At 48.0% G+C, this 16,318-nt stretch overlaps 1 protein-coding gene across 10 annotated transcripts in view; it reads left to right on the top strand.

Moving 5' to 3' along the window:
- The window catches only part of PRRC2B (proline rich coiled-coil 2B), a 49,248-nt gene that overhangs the window by 13,948 nt on the left and 18,982 nt on the right, over window positions 1–16,318 (top strand). For 9 of the 10 annotated variants that reach the window (XR_014318840.1, XM_082775840.1, XM_082775845.1 and 6 more), the window contains exons 3-16: window positions 452–629; window positions 842–944; window positions 1,947–2,019; window positions 4,807–4,950; window positions 5,197–5,438; window positions 5,867–5,988; window positions 6,441–6,580; window positions 7,186–7,276; window positions 7,663–7,855; window positions 8,244–8,559; window positions 9,223–9,413; window positions 11,918–12,125; window positions 13,056–13,275; window positions 13,902–15,965. Coding sequence is in view for 9 of the 10 variants with exons in the window: in XM_082775840.1 (XP_082631966.1) it covers window positions 452–629; window positions 842–944; window positions 1,947–2,019; window positions 4,807–4,950; window positions 5,197–5,438; window positions 5,867–5,988; window positions 6,441–6,580; window positions 7,186–7,276; window positions 7,663–7,855; window positions 8,244–8,559; window positions 9,223–9,413; window positions 11,918–12,125; window positions 13,056–13,275; window positions 13,902–15,965 (4,285 nt within the window). In the remaining variant the exon portion in view is untranslated. The remainder of the gene's footprint in view (window positions 1–451; window positions 630–841; window positions 945–1,946; window positions 2,020–4,806; window positions 4,951–5,196; window positions 5,439–5,866; window positions 5,989–6,440; window positions 6,581–7,185; window positions 7,277–7,662; window positions 7,856–8,243; window positions 8,560–9,222; window positions 9,414–11,917; window positions 12,126–13,055; window positions 13,276–13,901; window positions 15,966–16,318) is intronic. The other variant, XM_082775846.1, reaches the window with a different exon arrangement.

Genomic DNA, 16,318 nt, shown 5'->3' with positions numbered 1-16,318 from the left:
ACAGGTTGGGGATTGGCCTGTTGGAAAGCAGCGCTGCAGAGAAGGACGTGGGAGTCCTGGTGGACAACAAGGTGGCCATGAGCCAGCCGTGGGCCCTACCAGCCAGGAAGGGCGATGGCTGTTTCCCCAAGCTGTGAAAGGGAGATGCTGTTTCTCTGTCGTGAAATGAAAGAGGAGTGTCTGTGCTGGAAGCTAAAAGACTGGGCATTTGATATTAGGGACAATGGTCTCTCCCTCCCCTCTGTTGTAGGGCGCTGTCTTTTATCTGTCTGCTACAACAGACAGTTGCTTTGTGATGGTCCTGCAGGAAATGATCTTAGGTTGGCTGTCTGTGTCACGAATAGCAGCAGTGGTGCTGCTCATCCTACAGTTCTGTTGGGATGCTAATTGAGGTTCCTGAGCTAGCAGGGCCTAGCCACCTTATGACCTGCTTGTGTTCCTTTCTCACTAGTTATTCCTAGACATGGCTTACAGAGTCTTGGGAAAGTTGCTGCTGCCCGGCGCATGCCACCTCCTGCAAACTTGCCTAGCTTGAAGTCTGAAAACAGAGGAAACGACCCCAACATCATTATAGTACCCAAAGACGGTACAGGATGGGCAAACAAGCAGGATCAGCCAGACCAAAAGAGGTAGGTCGAACTGCTCATTGCTCAGTTTTGTCAGGCAAGCAGCAGCAGTTCTGCACTGCTGTGCTGTGCGTTGGACCTTGCAGAGATCGCTTCTCTGTTGTCTAAGCCAGCGCGGACTCAAAATTAGCGTGATATTTTAGCAGTTGCAGAGTTGCCACAGTGTGTCATCTTGCCTTCCCCTTTGATCTCACCTCTGCTGTCTCTTTCCCCAGTTCCAGTGCGACGGCTGCACAGCTGCAGGAGTCGCTGCCGCAGCAGGGTTTGCAGAAATCTGTCTCCAATTTACAGAAGCAGACACAGTCAATCACTCAGGAGGTAGGCGCAAGCGGTCTCCGTGCCACCCTGTTTCCCCTCTTCCCAGTCAGCTCGAGGGTTTCCTTTAATTGTCTCTGTTACCTTGCACAAGTAAGAATTGGTGGACTGTAATTTAAGGAACAGCTGCTGTGTAATCAATTCCTGTACAATTGACTCTTGACTCCAAGTCGCTGTGCCCCAGGAATGCTGTGCTGCGGTTACAGTGTAATTTTGTGCATGTTACCTCTGTAGCTTTCAAGTGTGTGGGGAAAGTCAAGCTTCAATCTAGAAAGAATGGCTGGAATGCGGGATGGCTGGTTAGCACTTGTAAACTCCATTACTTTGGGTCTAATTCAAGTGTCGCTTGGTGACAGCAGATCCAGCTCTTGCTCCCAGCCTGATGAGACTTGATAAGAAGAGATCTGGTCATGTGGGAGAAGTAGCCAGTGTCAGGACCTGAAAAAACTACTGGCAAGTAAGAAAGCTTCCCCAGAGAGTGCAAGGACCTGGCCCCTCTGTGCTGCAGGTTTTATGCTTCTAGTTTAAAAATAAAAATGAAAAATCCCAGCCCTTGAGGTTCAGGAAAATCAGGACAGGAGTTGTGTTTTGAGGAGGAGACTGGTTAATGCATGAGAAAGCAGGATAGCCTTCAAGCTGAGGGATAGCATGGAACAAATCTGGAAGATTGAGAAGGCCAGTTTGGGAAAATGCAACAGAACAAAGGGAAAGCTTTATTAGAGGGATGAAAGGAAGAAGAATGGTTTGAGGAAATAGTTGGTGAAGTTGAGAGGAGATAAAAGGCAGGATGCAGAAGAATATTTTCGCTGTAGCATCATAGTGCTTTGCAGTGGGGAGCAGCTGACTTCAGCCCCAACAAGGAACTGGGGAGACCTGTGGTAGCCGGTGACGTCTGGGTGATTTGGAGGTCTGACCTGTAGCAAATGCCACCCAGGAAATGAGGAGCAGTTCACTGACCCGTGGGCATTTTTTTTTGTTCGTTTTTTGTTTTGGTTTTGTTTTCAGAGTACAAATTCAGTGCCAGGTGGACCAAAGTCATGGGCACAGCTGAATGGAAAGCCAGCAGGACAAGAAGGTGGTGAGTATGGTAAACAAAGGGGGCTGGGTGCCTGCCTGCTCCTCAGGCAGGAGCTGGGGCGGACTCCATTTCTTCCTGTCCTCCCTGTCTAGACTGGTGCCTAATGGGACACAGCTGTGTTGGGTACAGTGCACTGAGGCCATACGAATCTAGTTTTGAATCTGTGTAATGTGTTGGCTGGAATGATGCAACTGCATCTGTTTGGGTCCGTCAGTGCAAGAGCCAGCTCGGACAGCGTGTCCCAGCACCACGCTGAACTGCAGTGGCTCGTGCACTTGCCTTGGGAAGCAGTAGGAGAAGGGAAACATTTGCCCTCTCATGCTTATCTTTCTCGGCCCATTGTAGTGTGTGGAAAGATGCAGAAAACAGAATGGAAGAGGGGGTTGGCTTAGGAGAAGAGAGCACGTCAGAGCCTGGAAGGCATTTCCATGGCTGGGAGCATGGGGAGCCTGGCTTAATGAGGTGGTCAGAAGTGAGGCTGTGATGATAATGTTCAGGAAGTCTGTACACATTGTCCTCGGGCAAAGGGTATTACAGTGTCAGTGGGTGGAAATGGCATTGAAGCTGCTACAGGATGCACTTGCTTGCACCTTGGCTGATGCCCCTCTATTAAGTCTCCCCGAGTAGCTGTGCTGCTAATTGCTTCTGCTTGACTGGGGATTCTGCAGCAGTGTTAACATAAATTGGGAGTTGAGTTGTCTTCAGATGCATCCATTTCCACACAGGAGGTGATTTCCAGTACTGGGATTAAAACTGTGGTGAGAATAACAGCTTAGTGCCACAGTTTAATGTGAACAGACCGGGAACCCCTGGGTCATCAAGTGAAATTGCAGAGATTTGAAAGAATACGGACAGCTGCGGATTGCAGAAACGGAGGGGACAAGCTTATCCTAAATGGAATGAGTCACTTAGTGAGAGGGTGTTTCTCAGAGGCTAAATGGTAAAGCAGAAACTTGTGCTTGTCAGAGGTTGGTAGCCAGTGCAAAGGCTGTCTATTGTTTTTGTTAATTGGTACATTTTTGAGGCTGTTGCTTTATGGGCCTCTTATGCAGACGTTTTGAAATCTGATCCTCTAACAATGTTCTTAAAGATTTTCTGAAAACTCATTTTAGGTCACACTCTTATCAGTGTAGAGTTCTCAGGCCAAGAAAAGAGTTACATATGTGGCTAAAGAGCAGCTTAACTGGAAGGTAATTGAACCACGGGAGCATCAGAATTCTGGCTGAAAGGATTTATCAGCCCACCCCATCCCTGCATCAGTTCTCCGGTGGCATTGAGCAATTGCGTTTCCTTCCAAGCTAACACAACAGTTTCTAGTAATATTGACAAAGAGGGAAGTCTTTTGCTTTTGGCTCTCTTAGGTGTTGTTGCTGTTATTTCAGGATAGGCCCTCCCAGAAAGATTTAATGTGGCCTCGTGAATTAAAGATGAGCGGTACCATGCCTGTTTCTTCCATATAAGGGGCAGTTTGAGGGAAAGGAGGGGAGGGCAGGGGGAATAGAAAAACCCCAAAAGAACCAAACTTTTCTCAGTATAATACTGCCTAGGGTTAGAGTGTAAATTGTTAATGACTACACGTTAACAGTCGTTGTATTGTGCAGCCTTACCTACAGGGAAAACATAATATTTACAAGGGATTGGGGTGGGGGCGTGTCTCTTGGAAGACACCTCAATGTTATTAATGTTCTCAAGATTCTAGTTCAGGGGAATAATGCAGTGGAAATCTGAACTCTTAACACATCTCAGCTATTTTGTGGTCCATTTGAGAAACATTCTTCTTGTGTATTCTCATTTGTCCAAAATATTTGAGGATGCTACATGCAGTAGTTGCAGTGTCTTCTCTGGAAATCTTCCTGAAGATTCACTTTCTGTACAAGTTCCAGAAAGTGAAGATATGTTAATGAAGGCAGTCCTTCTTGACTCTTTAGGGCAAGGAGGTATAAAGATGGATGAGACTCTTTTGTCTGGTCTTCAGTAATCACTGCTGATACTTCTAACATGATAATTCTGAAGGAGGATTAGCCAAGTAACACAAAGAACTGATTCTGGAAAAAAAAGTAGTGCAAAAATGCCAACAATTTCTTTTTATTCAGTGTTATGTTGCCAACAATTTTAGGAGAATTGTTGTTTTGTTTTCCAGTCACCATCAGATCTTTGTAACAGCGAGAAAGTGAGGGTATTCTAGGGTAGCTGGTGACTCAGCAAGACAATCTGTCAATGACAGGAAATAAAGCTGGCCTGATCTGGCCAGCAATCTGCATCTTAAATGTGCTGCAGCAGGGAGGAGAGTGGGGTATAGCATATAACACTTGGTTCTTATCTGTGGTCTTCCACCAAGTGTATTGCCAGAAATCTTCACAATAGAATTCCCTAGTGGAGTGAGATCTCAGCAGTAGTACTCTGAAAAGAAATGTCAAATACTTGATAACAGGCTATCATTTATGAGTAATCTTTCACAATTTGTATCCCTGCCTCAATCTGAGTCTTGTGCTACACAAAATTAATTGGAAGCTAAGAAGGTTCGCCCTGACTTTGTTGAATGTAAGAATTTAAATGACGATCCCAAGTTAAGAGTGTGGCAGTATTTGGTAAGGACATCTGTTGTCAAGTTGGTGATGATGTCTGAGGGTGTTTTGGATGTGAGCTGAGGTGCAGGTACAGTAGTAACTTGTGTTTAAATATACTGGAGGCCCAGATTCTCAGGAAACATACTTCCGGGCTGATCTGATAAGGAAATGGAAAGACTGGCAAGGCATTCTCTAAGTCCTGTAACTATTTGTCTGACAGGTTCAAGGGCCTCAAGCCGACTGTTATCCTTCTCTCCCGAGGAATTTCCGACGCTGAAAGCAGCTGGCGAGCAGGACAAGGTTGGCAAAGAAAAGGGCGCCTTAGATCCGTCGTATGGGCCAGGACCAAGCCTCCGCCCCCAGAGTAAGTGAATGTGGCTTTCTGCCTTGCCCCAGCTCAGAACCCTTAGCTTGTGCTTTACCTAGTAACAGCTGATGCTGCTAGTCTCTTGGGAAAATAAATGCATCTGGAAGTTTTCCTCAGTCCCTGATGTTTTCCTACATTCTCTGCGTAATTAGGACTTGACCAGAGCATTTTAGTTTTGAGACTTTCTGGCAAAGTGACTGTCTGCAGTTACAGATGTTAACATAATTATTACCTCTCGTCCAGATGTCACCAGTTGGAGGGAGGGCGGTGGGAGGAACATCACCTCTGCCACATCTCTGACCGCCTCCCCTGCTGAGCTGGGCAGCAAGACCTCGACCACCGGAGACGGAGCCCCCTCCTCAGTGAGTGCCAGCGATCCGAAGGAGCCGTCTCTCCGCCCAGCTCAGCCTCTCCGTAAAGGGGCTTCGCAGTTCATGGGAAATGTCTACCAACCACCTACGTACCATGACATGCTACCTGCTTTTGTAAGTTGCCCTTTTCATACAGCTGTGTAATGTCCTTGCTTCTCATAACATGGTGTGAGGGTTGAGGAACTCAGCTAAGATAGCATTTTTCTAGACTCTCCTCTGAGTCGGCTCCTAGGAGTTGCTCAGAGATCCTTCTCTTTATCTATTTTTAGTTTTCCCTGTTGTGCCTTTACCCTTTGATGCTGGAATAGTGTAGCACTAATGTGCTCTGAGGAGAAATGAAACAGACGCAGCCTTGCTCAGCCCAAGGAAAAGTTGCTGCTTTTCCTCTGGAGCTGGAGAAGTAACATGTCTGTTAGCCAGCAAGACGTGAAATGTTTGTTTTCCTTTTGTGTAGTCGCAGCTACCATGCTGCACGTGTTGTAACCTAATCTGGGTAAGCCTTGTGGCAGTGAATAAGCAGGCTGTTGTTTGCTTTGTTCCAGATGTGTCCACAACAGCCACCTGAGACCCCTGCATCGCTGGACCGAGGGTCTTTCCCCCTTCCTCAAGTTCGACTTGAGCCTCGCGTCCCTTTCAGACAATACCAGATGAATGACCAGGATGGGTAAGGCTCCCACAACTGTCCCACTTGAGAGCCTGGTTTGGGTTGTGAATGGGACTTGGACTGTGCAAGAATTTGGACCGAGGATGCAGTTGTGAGGTTATAGACGGCCGCAGAGGAGGCCTGATGTTTACTCAAAGGATCAGTGCTTTGCTCCAACAGCAGCAGCAGCAGAAACATTGCAAGATTTTGAGTACTGTGTGTCAGGAGCAGGTGGATGTGTAAAGCTGGGGTGTGTGGTTGTGGACTGGCAAGTGTGCAGTTCTGATCTATAAGCCCCAGGAACTTGGTACCAGGTTGGTAGGGAAGAGAAGCTTTGTTGGACAGAGAGGTACTTGGAGTCTTTTTATATAAGCATGTGGTAGTAAAGGACTGATTCGCTGTTACAAACTCAATTGCATGTTCCTTTCTTTACTATTTCTAACTTTTTTTTTTTTTTTTGCATCTCCCCATAGAAAAGAGAACAGGCTTGGCCTGTCCCGCCCAACACGTCCAATGCGGCAGGGAGAGCGAGCACCTCGGCCCACCATTATCAACGCAGAGAACCTGAAGGGGCTGGATGAACTAGACAACGATGCAGATGATGGGTGGGCAGGTAAAGTACCTCCATCCTCTAGCTTCAGTCAGTGATTTAGAAGGAAAGCATAGCATTTTCCTCCGTGCAACATGAAATAGAGCCATTAGAATATTCTGGCTATTTCACTGCCATGAGGTGGATGAGGGAGGAAGGAAGGGGTGGTTTGTGCAGCTGTGAAATTGCTGTTGGTGTAAATGATGACACAATGGATCCTTCCGATCCTTCCATCACACAGTACTCATGGAACTGGATCTGAAGACGCCTAAAAACTGAAAACACCACACAGCAGCAGGATAGCAGTATGACTGCTGGGAAGAAGAGTTAGCCCCATCTTTTCAGTCATAGCATTCAGCATGCAGTTGCACACAGTCCAGTTTGGTAGCTGCGTCTTCATTTGCAGCTTCCCTTCCCAGACTGCTTGCTGCACAGCTTTTGGGACCAACCCAGCTTGGTCAGCAGTGTGGGTCTGTCCTAGTCATATCACTTCCAGGACCTCTGCTGGACGCTGTTTTCCCAGTAGCATCTGATTTAGTGCCAGTGAAGGCATAAGCTTTATCAGGACAAGGCAGGCAGGCCCTGCTTATTTTCTCTCACACATCCCTTCTCCAATTCTGCTGTCTCAGGTATACATGATGAAGTGGATTACTCTGAGAAACTCAAGTTTAGTGAAGATGAGGAAGAGGAAGAAGTTGTTAAAGATGGACGACAGAAGTGGTAAGAACTGGCTGTGTTCCCGCCTATAGTTGTTTCAATATGGTTAAACAGTACTGGGATCTTTTAAAAACTTGTTTCATACATAGAGGCTTGATATTTTTTTTAGCCCCACCCCCCTGGCTTTTTTGATTCCATCTGTTGGCTTCTGAGTGGGCCTCAAGGGTGTGTGTGGGTCATGGAACTGAGTCCCTTTTGTGTCTCACCTGCACAATAATGGTGTTAATTCTTAAGTGCCATAGGAAAAGCCCATTGCTTGGGCTTGTGTTTGTTTGTTTTGGATCCTTTGTTTCTGTTACAATCAACTGCTTTTGCCACTTGATGAGTAAGGCTGTGAGTGCTTTTTAAGGCACATTGCAATTGTAATAGCAAATCTGTTTTTATGACAGGAACAGCTGGGATCCCAGAAGGCAGCGACAGTTGTCCCTGAGCTCTGCAGATGGTGCAGATGTCAAACACACCTCCGAGGAAGGAAAGAACTGGGGCGAGTCAGTTGGCTTGTCCCGGACAGTCAGGAAAGTGCAGGATTCACAGCCACCTCCAAGGAAGATGAATGGTTGGAGCTCTTCATCTGAATACCAGGTAGGTTGGACTCTTGTGAATGGGCTCTTTGTGCTGGGCTGGTGGATGAAACACATTGCTGTCATTAAGAGACCTGCGTGACGCTTTATTGAAAACAGGATGCTGATAAATTTCTCAGTTCTTTGCTTATATCTGGCTAGAGAGAAACCCATCTGCACAGCACTGCCACTAAATAGAGGAAGTGGAATTTGGTCTAGAGCAGTAGGTTTGTCAGACAGTTAGAAAAAGGAGTAACTGAATCAGACAGCAATAACTCCATGAGAAGTGGGGTTTTTTGTGCATGAGGATGGAGGCAGATGGGAGGAGATTTTCTGAGCACGGGCTGCAGAGTTCAAGGCAGAGGATACGTTCGGGTCATGCTCACTGAGGAATGTTTTTCCTTTGGCAGAAGCCCTCCATGGGAAGTGTTCTCAGGCAGCAGTCCCTCGAGGATAAAGAAGAAAAAGTGCCACTGAGACAGAAGTTTGTGCACTCTGAGATCTCAGAGGCAGTTGAGCGAGCCAGGAGGCGACGGGAGGAGGAAGAGCGGCGAGCCAGGGAGGAACGTCTGGCAGCCTGTGCTGCAAAGCTGAAGCAACTTGATCAGAAGTGCAAACTGGCTCAGAAGAACGGGGAGACCCAGAAACACACAGAGAATGAAGACCTACGACCCCCAAGCACAGAAAAAAGTGCCGTGCAAGAGAATGGACACACTTTCCGTAGAGGTACAGAAGCATTTACTTGCCTTGTAAAAACAAGTGTGTGTTTTTTTTGATATGGTGCTGTCTTTTACCTGAATTGTGTGTGGAGTGGGAACTTGGGGAGTATTTGCGTTGCTCTTAAGAGCTCGTCTGCTTCATGTATCCTACAGAGTATTATGGATTGGTGATGAAGGTTCATTTTATTAAAAAAAAAAAAAAAAAAAAGCAAGCATCCTATTGAAACAAGCACAGACTTCTGTGGTTGTCTCATGCATGCTCAATCAGCTGTACTAGTAGAGACCTTGTTGGAACGGGCCTCTTGTTCTTCTTGTGGTTGGATGATCTTATTAAGAAAGTGCTCATGGGCCATGGGTTACAAAATCAGTTTATTAGTAAGTGCTGGCAGATAGGAGGAATAACAGGGGAAACGGGCTTTCTCCCACAGTGCTGCAGCAGAAGGCTGACAGCAGAGGGGGATCTTGAAATCTCTTGCTAAAACAGGAGTGACAAAGCCCCTTAGAACTGTCAGTGCAAATCAGGTTGTGTGTGAGGTGCTATGTATGACTGTAATAAAGTTCAACCACATTAACAGCCAGGATGTGCCCATGCTTGCGCATGTTGTGCTGTGGTGGTGTGTACAAGCCGTGTCACGGCAGGACTCACCAAGGCTTATTTTCTTCTCTCCAGCAACCCCCGAGTTTCACGCACAGGATGTCTCTGTTGGCTATCTGGAAGAGGAGACTCCTGCCCCAGCAGCAGCCGCCCAAAGCAGCAGTGAGGAGGAGCTCAGAGAAGCTCCCTCCCCAGCACAGGAATTCAACAAATACCAGAAGTCTCTTCCCCCACGATTCCAAAGACAACAGCAGCAACAGCAGCAGGTAATAAATAGGTGGGACACTCCCTCCCCTCTTCTTTGGACTCCCACATTAGCATTTCTCTGTCTACTTCTTACCACTGTAAGCACCAAATAACCGACTCTCTTTGGAATGGGAGATGACAAATGAGAGTTCTCCCCCAGCCTTTTTTACTGTCTTGATCACAGATCTCTACTGTGTAATGTGGCTAAAAGGGCTCTGTAGATTATGTGAATTGTGTGCTGTTGTGCTTTCAGTAGCTGGGGAGAGGTGTGGGGAGGCCAGATTTGTCACTTGTCTGGGAGAAAAGTAGACACTGCTGTCAGAAATGTTGCCTTGTCTGGCGCTGCTGCCTCAGTATCTCCTGATAATGTGACATCTTAGGGCTGGGGTGTGTAGCAGAGCAAATGTGTGCACATAAAAGAAGCCAGGGACTTTTCACCTTCCCATGTCCAAAGTCAAAAAAAGCAGCACTGAGTACTCTGGTGCTTACTGTCGGCCTGATCCAGCAAAGTGTCTGAGCACCTTTGGCTGGCAGCAAACCTGGTGAGCATCTGGGCTTGTTCCCTGGCACGGGATGGAAGCTTCTGTTCTTCAGCACAGCTGCAGGGGCAAGGTGCTGAATATACAGCCAAGGGAAAGGAGGCTGCTGAGCTGAATCCCTTTGGGGATCAGCTGCTTCTGTTTGATTTTACCCTCACTGTGTCCTTACCCTGTTGGGTATGGCAGCTATTTGCAAACTGTGGTCACGGTGGCAGGTGGTTGGACTCTGCTTCTAGGCTGGATGTGAGGGGTATAAAGCTGCATACTTTGAGCTCCACCTCCTGCCTTTGCAGAGGGAGGTTATTCTTTTATCTGCTCTCCGTTTCTACCTAACCTTTTTTTCTATGAGGTTCTTGTAGATCACCATTTTCTTTGCCCCATAAATATGCGTTTGTTTCTATTTGTTTCATTTTTGGTTCACTGAAAACTCTCTTGGGGCTCTCAGAGACCAGCCTGAGCTACCTCCCTCATCCATCTTGCATCTTTCCCAGCTTTATGGTACTTCATATTTCATACGTGCTTTCCAGCTCTCTCAGATGCAGTGAGTCTCCTTAGAGCAGCAGAATCGAGCCAAGGGGCAGAATATTCAGGCTTGTGATAATGCAGAGTTAATTGTCATTCTTCATAGAATGGCCACTTGAAATGTGATATAATCAACCCTGCTGCAAACTTTAGTGAAGAGCCAACGTTTGGCTTTTGCTCGGAGGCTTAGTAATTACTCTTTCGTGGCTGTTATTCTGTGCTTTGTTATTGGGCAGTTGGCATTTTCATGAATCAAACGTACAGCAGCAAATGTTGCTAATGTTACTCTTTGAAAGAGATGATCTGAAACTAAAAATAATCTGAGACTCAAAATAATTGGATGTCTTTAACCTGAGGTGGTATTAGCATGACAGCATTGTTACTGGAAGAACATTAAATTTTCATTTTATTGCTCTTACCATTTGTATTGTTAGTATGTATAAAGCAGTTTGTATTTTGGGTGCTTTGTGTTGCTGCTTTTGTAGCAGTGGTTACATGAAAAGAAGAAAATAAAAAATAGGCTGGTGGCATTAAGGAAGCATTTTCTCGAAGATCCTGGAGTGCTAGGTAATCAGAATCTGTGCGTTAATCTGGTTTTTCTCTCTTGACATAATGACACGTCAGATTTAAGGGTTCCCCTCTTGCTCTGCAGTAGGGGATTGCCTTTTTTGTAAACAGTTGCAGCATTTGACACTTCTGTAAGCTTAGTAAGAAGAATGTGGTGGCGAGCTTGACAGGTAAATAGGGGTATTTCATGTTAATTGGAGTTGTTCACATTTTGAAAGCTTTCTGCAGTACACAAAGCTCCCTTCAAATACAGGTTCTTCTTGGACTCTAGGCAAAAGTTAAACGTTAAGTCAAATTAGCTGAGGACTGTTAGGATGTTAAAGGAAGGTGTGCTGGCCTTGTGGGAGATGGGAAGCAACCCAGCAGTGTCAGTCCATCTCTGTAGGATGTACAGGAAACACTATACAATATTAATAGCTCTCTTAATTGAATTTAGGATGTTCTTATCTAATCTGTTTGCCTAACAAGAACAGAAGTATTATGCATACACTCTAAACTTATAATTGCATTTTCTTCAAAGAGCAACATCTTCTGAAGTATTTAATTCCAATTAGGAAATGATGTTTGACAGGAAACTGTCCTATATTTCATAGAAGTGCTGGGAAAAATCTGAACTCATGTCTTGAAAGTGATCCTTTGCATTTGGCAGTATGCCGTGGCCCATAGTGGTGGCTTAATCTCACGTCTGCATTTACTGTGTCTTGGGGATTTAAAGAATAGCAATTGCTGCGTTCCCAGTTTGTAATGAATTTCCCTGAACTGCTCTACCCTCCGCTCTGATTTGGTTTTGAGCCTCAAATACGTTGAATGTGTTTTCCTTGGGCTGGCTGGGTTGCAAGTGTGATTCCTGGCACTGTAACAGTTGGTGTCAAACAGCCCATCCTTCGTCCCTGCAGGAGCAGCTGTACAAGATGCATCACTGGCAGCAGCCGCAAGTCTATCCTCCCCCGTCCCATTCCCACCCCCAGCGGACATTCTACCCACCACACCCCCAGATGCTTGGCTTTGATCCTCGCTGGATGATGATGCCCTCCTACATGGACCCTCGTATGGCCCAGAGTCGCACCCCTGTGGATTTCTACCCTTCAGCCCTTCACCCTTCAGGTAAGGGATTTCCAGTATTTCCCTTTATCATGGCCATTAACTTTCCAGATACCAGACAAGTTACTGCAGATGTTTCTCAGACCTAAGACTGGAAGTTGGTTTTCTGGATTGTAGAACGCAAGGAATGCGTTACAGTCCTAGAGCTTCTCTGAGAGCCCAGGTGCCTGATGTCCTCAGGACTGGGCTTTCATGGGCTTTCTGCTCTGTGTGTGTTGGGGGGAGCATTTGAGCTGTTGAGATGGTTACAGCTGTCCTAACTTTGTTGTGCTTCATCCACCTGCCCTCTGCCCAGATTTCATAGCCTGATTGGCTGTGATTGGCCTTCTCTAGGGATGGGAAATTTAGGCACAGTGAGGGCTAAAGAGAAAGCAGAGGAGGTTGGGAGGGAGGACACCTGCCTGCCCATCCCCTGCACTGCACTGGGAGATATTAGCAGCTGTGGAGCCAGAGCAGTTGTAAAGGCAGACCTTGCCTGTTCCAGGAGAGTGTTTGAGAGTGACTGTAATTGTTTGAAATCTTGATAGGCTTTCAAGAAACGTGACAGAAAAATTTTGTAGTTCCCGAGCTGTGTGCTTTTAGCATCTTTTTACCTTCTAACTGATCTTCGGAGATGTGAATATAAACATTGGGATGTATAAATCGTTCCCTTGAGTTTGCGGCTTGTTTTATATACCTGTTCATCTTCAAGCTAGTGATGGTGTGTGGTGTGTAAGCTGCTCTCTGAAAGCTGTGTCACCTTCTGTATCATTCCCAGTACATTTCCCAGCTGTGTGTTTCCCAAACAGAGGCTCCTTTCTTACAGAAAGGTTTCCATGGCTGCAGTCACCCGCAGCCCTGGAAGGAAGGGGAGTCAGGCTAGCAGTAGTAGACTGTTAATTCTTCTTGTCAGTGAGATCCTAGCCTTAATGGTGTGAACTCTGTTGTGACCAGGAATTATGAAGCCCATGATCCAGCAGGACTCCATCGGTGGGAGCAGCTGTCGGTCTGAAGATCAGAACTGTCAGGCAGGGCAGGCAGAAAGGAAAGCTGCTCCCATGGACCCTGTGCCGGTGTGGGGCCAGGAGAGCTACACATCTCTGCAGAGCAAAGGGTACTCCCTGTCACATCAGAAACAGGCTGACAACATCACCATGGAGGGGCTGCATGCCAGGTGAGTGCACAATTCCTGTCCTCACACGTGCTGTGATGGGAGGCAGGCTGTGGCAGGAGGCTGTGCTGCCATTACAGGTCATCTCCTACTGAAAAGCGGGCTTAGAGTTGACCCAAAAAATGTCTCTGAGCAGGCCAAAATACTGATCTGGTAGCAGCCTTACACTGTTGAGTTCCTCTGTTGTGAAGGTGCTTACGGACTGAGTTAACTGAGTTTTTCTGTCTGATGCCAGTCCGTGCTCACCAGCCTGGAGCTTTGCAGGGCTGTTCAGTAGGAGCTATGAGTCGGAAATTCTCACAGGTTCTAGTTTGTCTCCTAATTCTTTGATATTTCCTGAATCCAACTACTTGTTCTCAGATCTCTATGTATGTTGGAGACTGTCTTCCTTTATTTCTGAAGTTTGCTGCCCATCATAGGAACTGCTTTATCATCCATTGATTTGACAAGCCAGGCGATTTGGCTTGGACTGCCCAGCATTCGTGTATTTATAGGCCTGTTGTCTCCTGATGTAGAACAAAGCCTGCTTTATTTTTTTTCTACCTCTTTCAGTCAGCTTGGGCCCCTGGCCTCATGCTGTGCTTTGCATTAGCTGACTGTTTTCTGTTTGTTGTTTATCTCCTCCTCAGGAACGACAGCTCTTACTCTGCCTCTCCTGGAAGGCCAGAGAGTCTGAGCACGCAGCGAGATCTCTTTGAGGAGAGAGGGGAGGAGTACTTGAATGCTTTTGACAAGAAGGCCCAAGCAGACTTTGACAGCTGCCTGTCTTCGCAGAGGCTAGGCCAAGATCTCTTGTTTCAGCACCAGGAGAATGTGCAGGAAACCTGCCCTGGCAGCCGGCATGCAAACCTGAGGTGTTCGCCTCTCGAGCCTGATTTTATCCAAGCAGAGAAGAAGCCTGAGTATAATGGCTGGGATATCAGCCACCATCAGAAACCCTCAGAAACTACAGCAGAAGTTGCTGAAGAAGCTCCCAGGGACGAGCAGTCGTTCAGTGCTGACCCTTGGAAGAAAGAAGGAGCTAATACCAAACAGCCTGCTGAGGAGACGACGGAGTGGACCCCTGAAATCCGAAACACAAGTGGTCAACAGCAGGAGCAAACTGGGAGGACACGACGATCAGGCCCGATTAAAAAGCCAGTCCTGAAAGCCCTCAAGGTGGAGGAGAAGGAGAAGGAGATGGAGAAGGTTAAACTGGAGGGAGAGGACACCTCACGCTCACTGAAGGAGAAGGCAGCTGTTCAGAAGGTGGAAAATGAATCAGATGATGCTACAACCTTGCTGAGCTCCACGCGTTACCTGCTGGATGACAAAGGTTCTTCCCAAGCCAGCCTTGCCCGAGAGGCTGAGAAGTCACAAGAGGAAGAGGAGGAGGAAGAGGAGGAAGAGAAACCAGAAAGATCCTGGGAGAACAAGCTGTCTAGAGAGTCCAGTGATCTCCCTCCCACGAAAAGAAACAACTGGATCTTCATTGATGAGGAGCAAGCCTTTGGTGGGAGAGGTCAAGGGCGGGGGCGAGGGAGAGGCTTCAGGGAGTTCAGTTTCAGAGGCCGCGGCACTGTTGTGAGCAGTCGGGGGGTCTACAACAACCAGCGGAGCAGCCGAGGGCGAGGGCTTCGGGAGTTCAACCAGCCCGAAGATTTCCCCAGAGGCAAGCCAAGGCGCCGCATTGCAAGCGAGACCCATAGCGAAGGGTCGGAGTACGAGGAGCTCCCGAAACGTCGCCGACAGAGGGGCTCAGAAAACAGCAACGAAGGCTCCGTGCTGGACAGGGAAGACAGCGATTTGAAGAAGGGAGACTTCAAAGAGTCGTGGAGGTCCAACAAAATCTATTCGGATGATCACACTAGTCTGGACCCTAAGATGAGGGCCCCGAGAGCTTTCGGGAGGTCACTGCCACCAAGACTGAGCAACTCTGGCTATGGGCGAAGGGGTTTCATGGGTAAGGAGCCCACCCAGTGGCAAGGCAGGAGCGGGGGAGCGGGGTGGCAGGAGTACAGCCACACCTCTCCGTCAGACGCTTTTGGGAGCAGGCAGCAGTCTGACAGGGACTACATCCAGGATTCTTACAAGCACGTGGATTCCTTCTCCAGCCGGGTTTTCGAGGAGAGTCATCTGGATGACAAGAGGCACTTTTTCCAGGAGGATTACTCGGCGGATCAGGAGAACATAGAGAACAGGCCCTTCCGCAGGCGGCGTCCCCCCCGCCAGGACAAACCTCCGCGATTCAGGCGCCTGAGGCAGGAGCGGGAATCGGTCGGGCAGTGGAACCCCGAGGAGGGAGCCCCCAACCTGCTGCCCAGCCAGTGGCCGGGAAGACCCAAGCTGCCCACGGCGGAGAAGAGCAGCATCTCGGGCAGGCGGTCTCCTGAGCTGTCCTACCAGAACTCCTCAGACCACGCCAACGAGGAGTGGGAGACAGCTTCGGAGAGCAGTGACTTCAGCGAGCGGCGGGAGAGGCGAGACGGAGTTTCGGAGGGTGAAGGGCAGCTTGAGGGCGGCCTCGGGAGCGGTAGCTTGGGAGAGAAGAGAGAGCTGGCGAAGAGGAGCTTCTCCAGCCAGCGGCCGCTCGTGGACAGGCAGAGCCGCAAGGCTGAGCCGGCAGGCTACGTGGAGCAGTCGGTCAGGAGTGGTGTAGGAGCAGCCTCTCGATACGAGAGCCAGCAGAACGGGACGCTGATCAAAAGCAAAAGGTAGGGCTGCGTCCTGACGTGCCGATAGATGCCTGTCATCGGGTGTGCAGATGTCAGGGCAGTGGGGAAGGGATGGGTTGTGAGGGGGGAGCTGTTGCCTGTTTCTCTCAGTCTAGTGCAGATGATTCCCAGCACCTCTTATCCAACCTCGTGATAAAGGTTTTTGTCAGTGTGTGCTTCACAACCAGTTGATTCCTTTACTACCACACTGGAAATCCAGTCATGTGGAAGTTCACAATGATGTGGGCATGACAGACCTCTGAGTTCCTGCCCTTCTTTGTCCTAGTTTCCTGCCAAGAGAGCTCAGCACCCTCTGGTCTGCCTCTCACTAGAGGCTTGGAAGATAATGGAGG

Source organism: Aythya marila (genome assembly GCF_965140915.1).
Source record: "Aythya marila genome assembly, chromosome: 19".
NCBI classification, from domain to species: domain Eukaryota; kingdom Metazoa; phylum Chordata; class Aves; order Anseriformes; family Anatidae; genus Aythya; species Aythya marila.
This window is presented reverse-complemented; position numbering and strand designations above follow the sequence as displayed.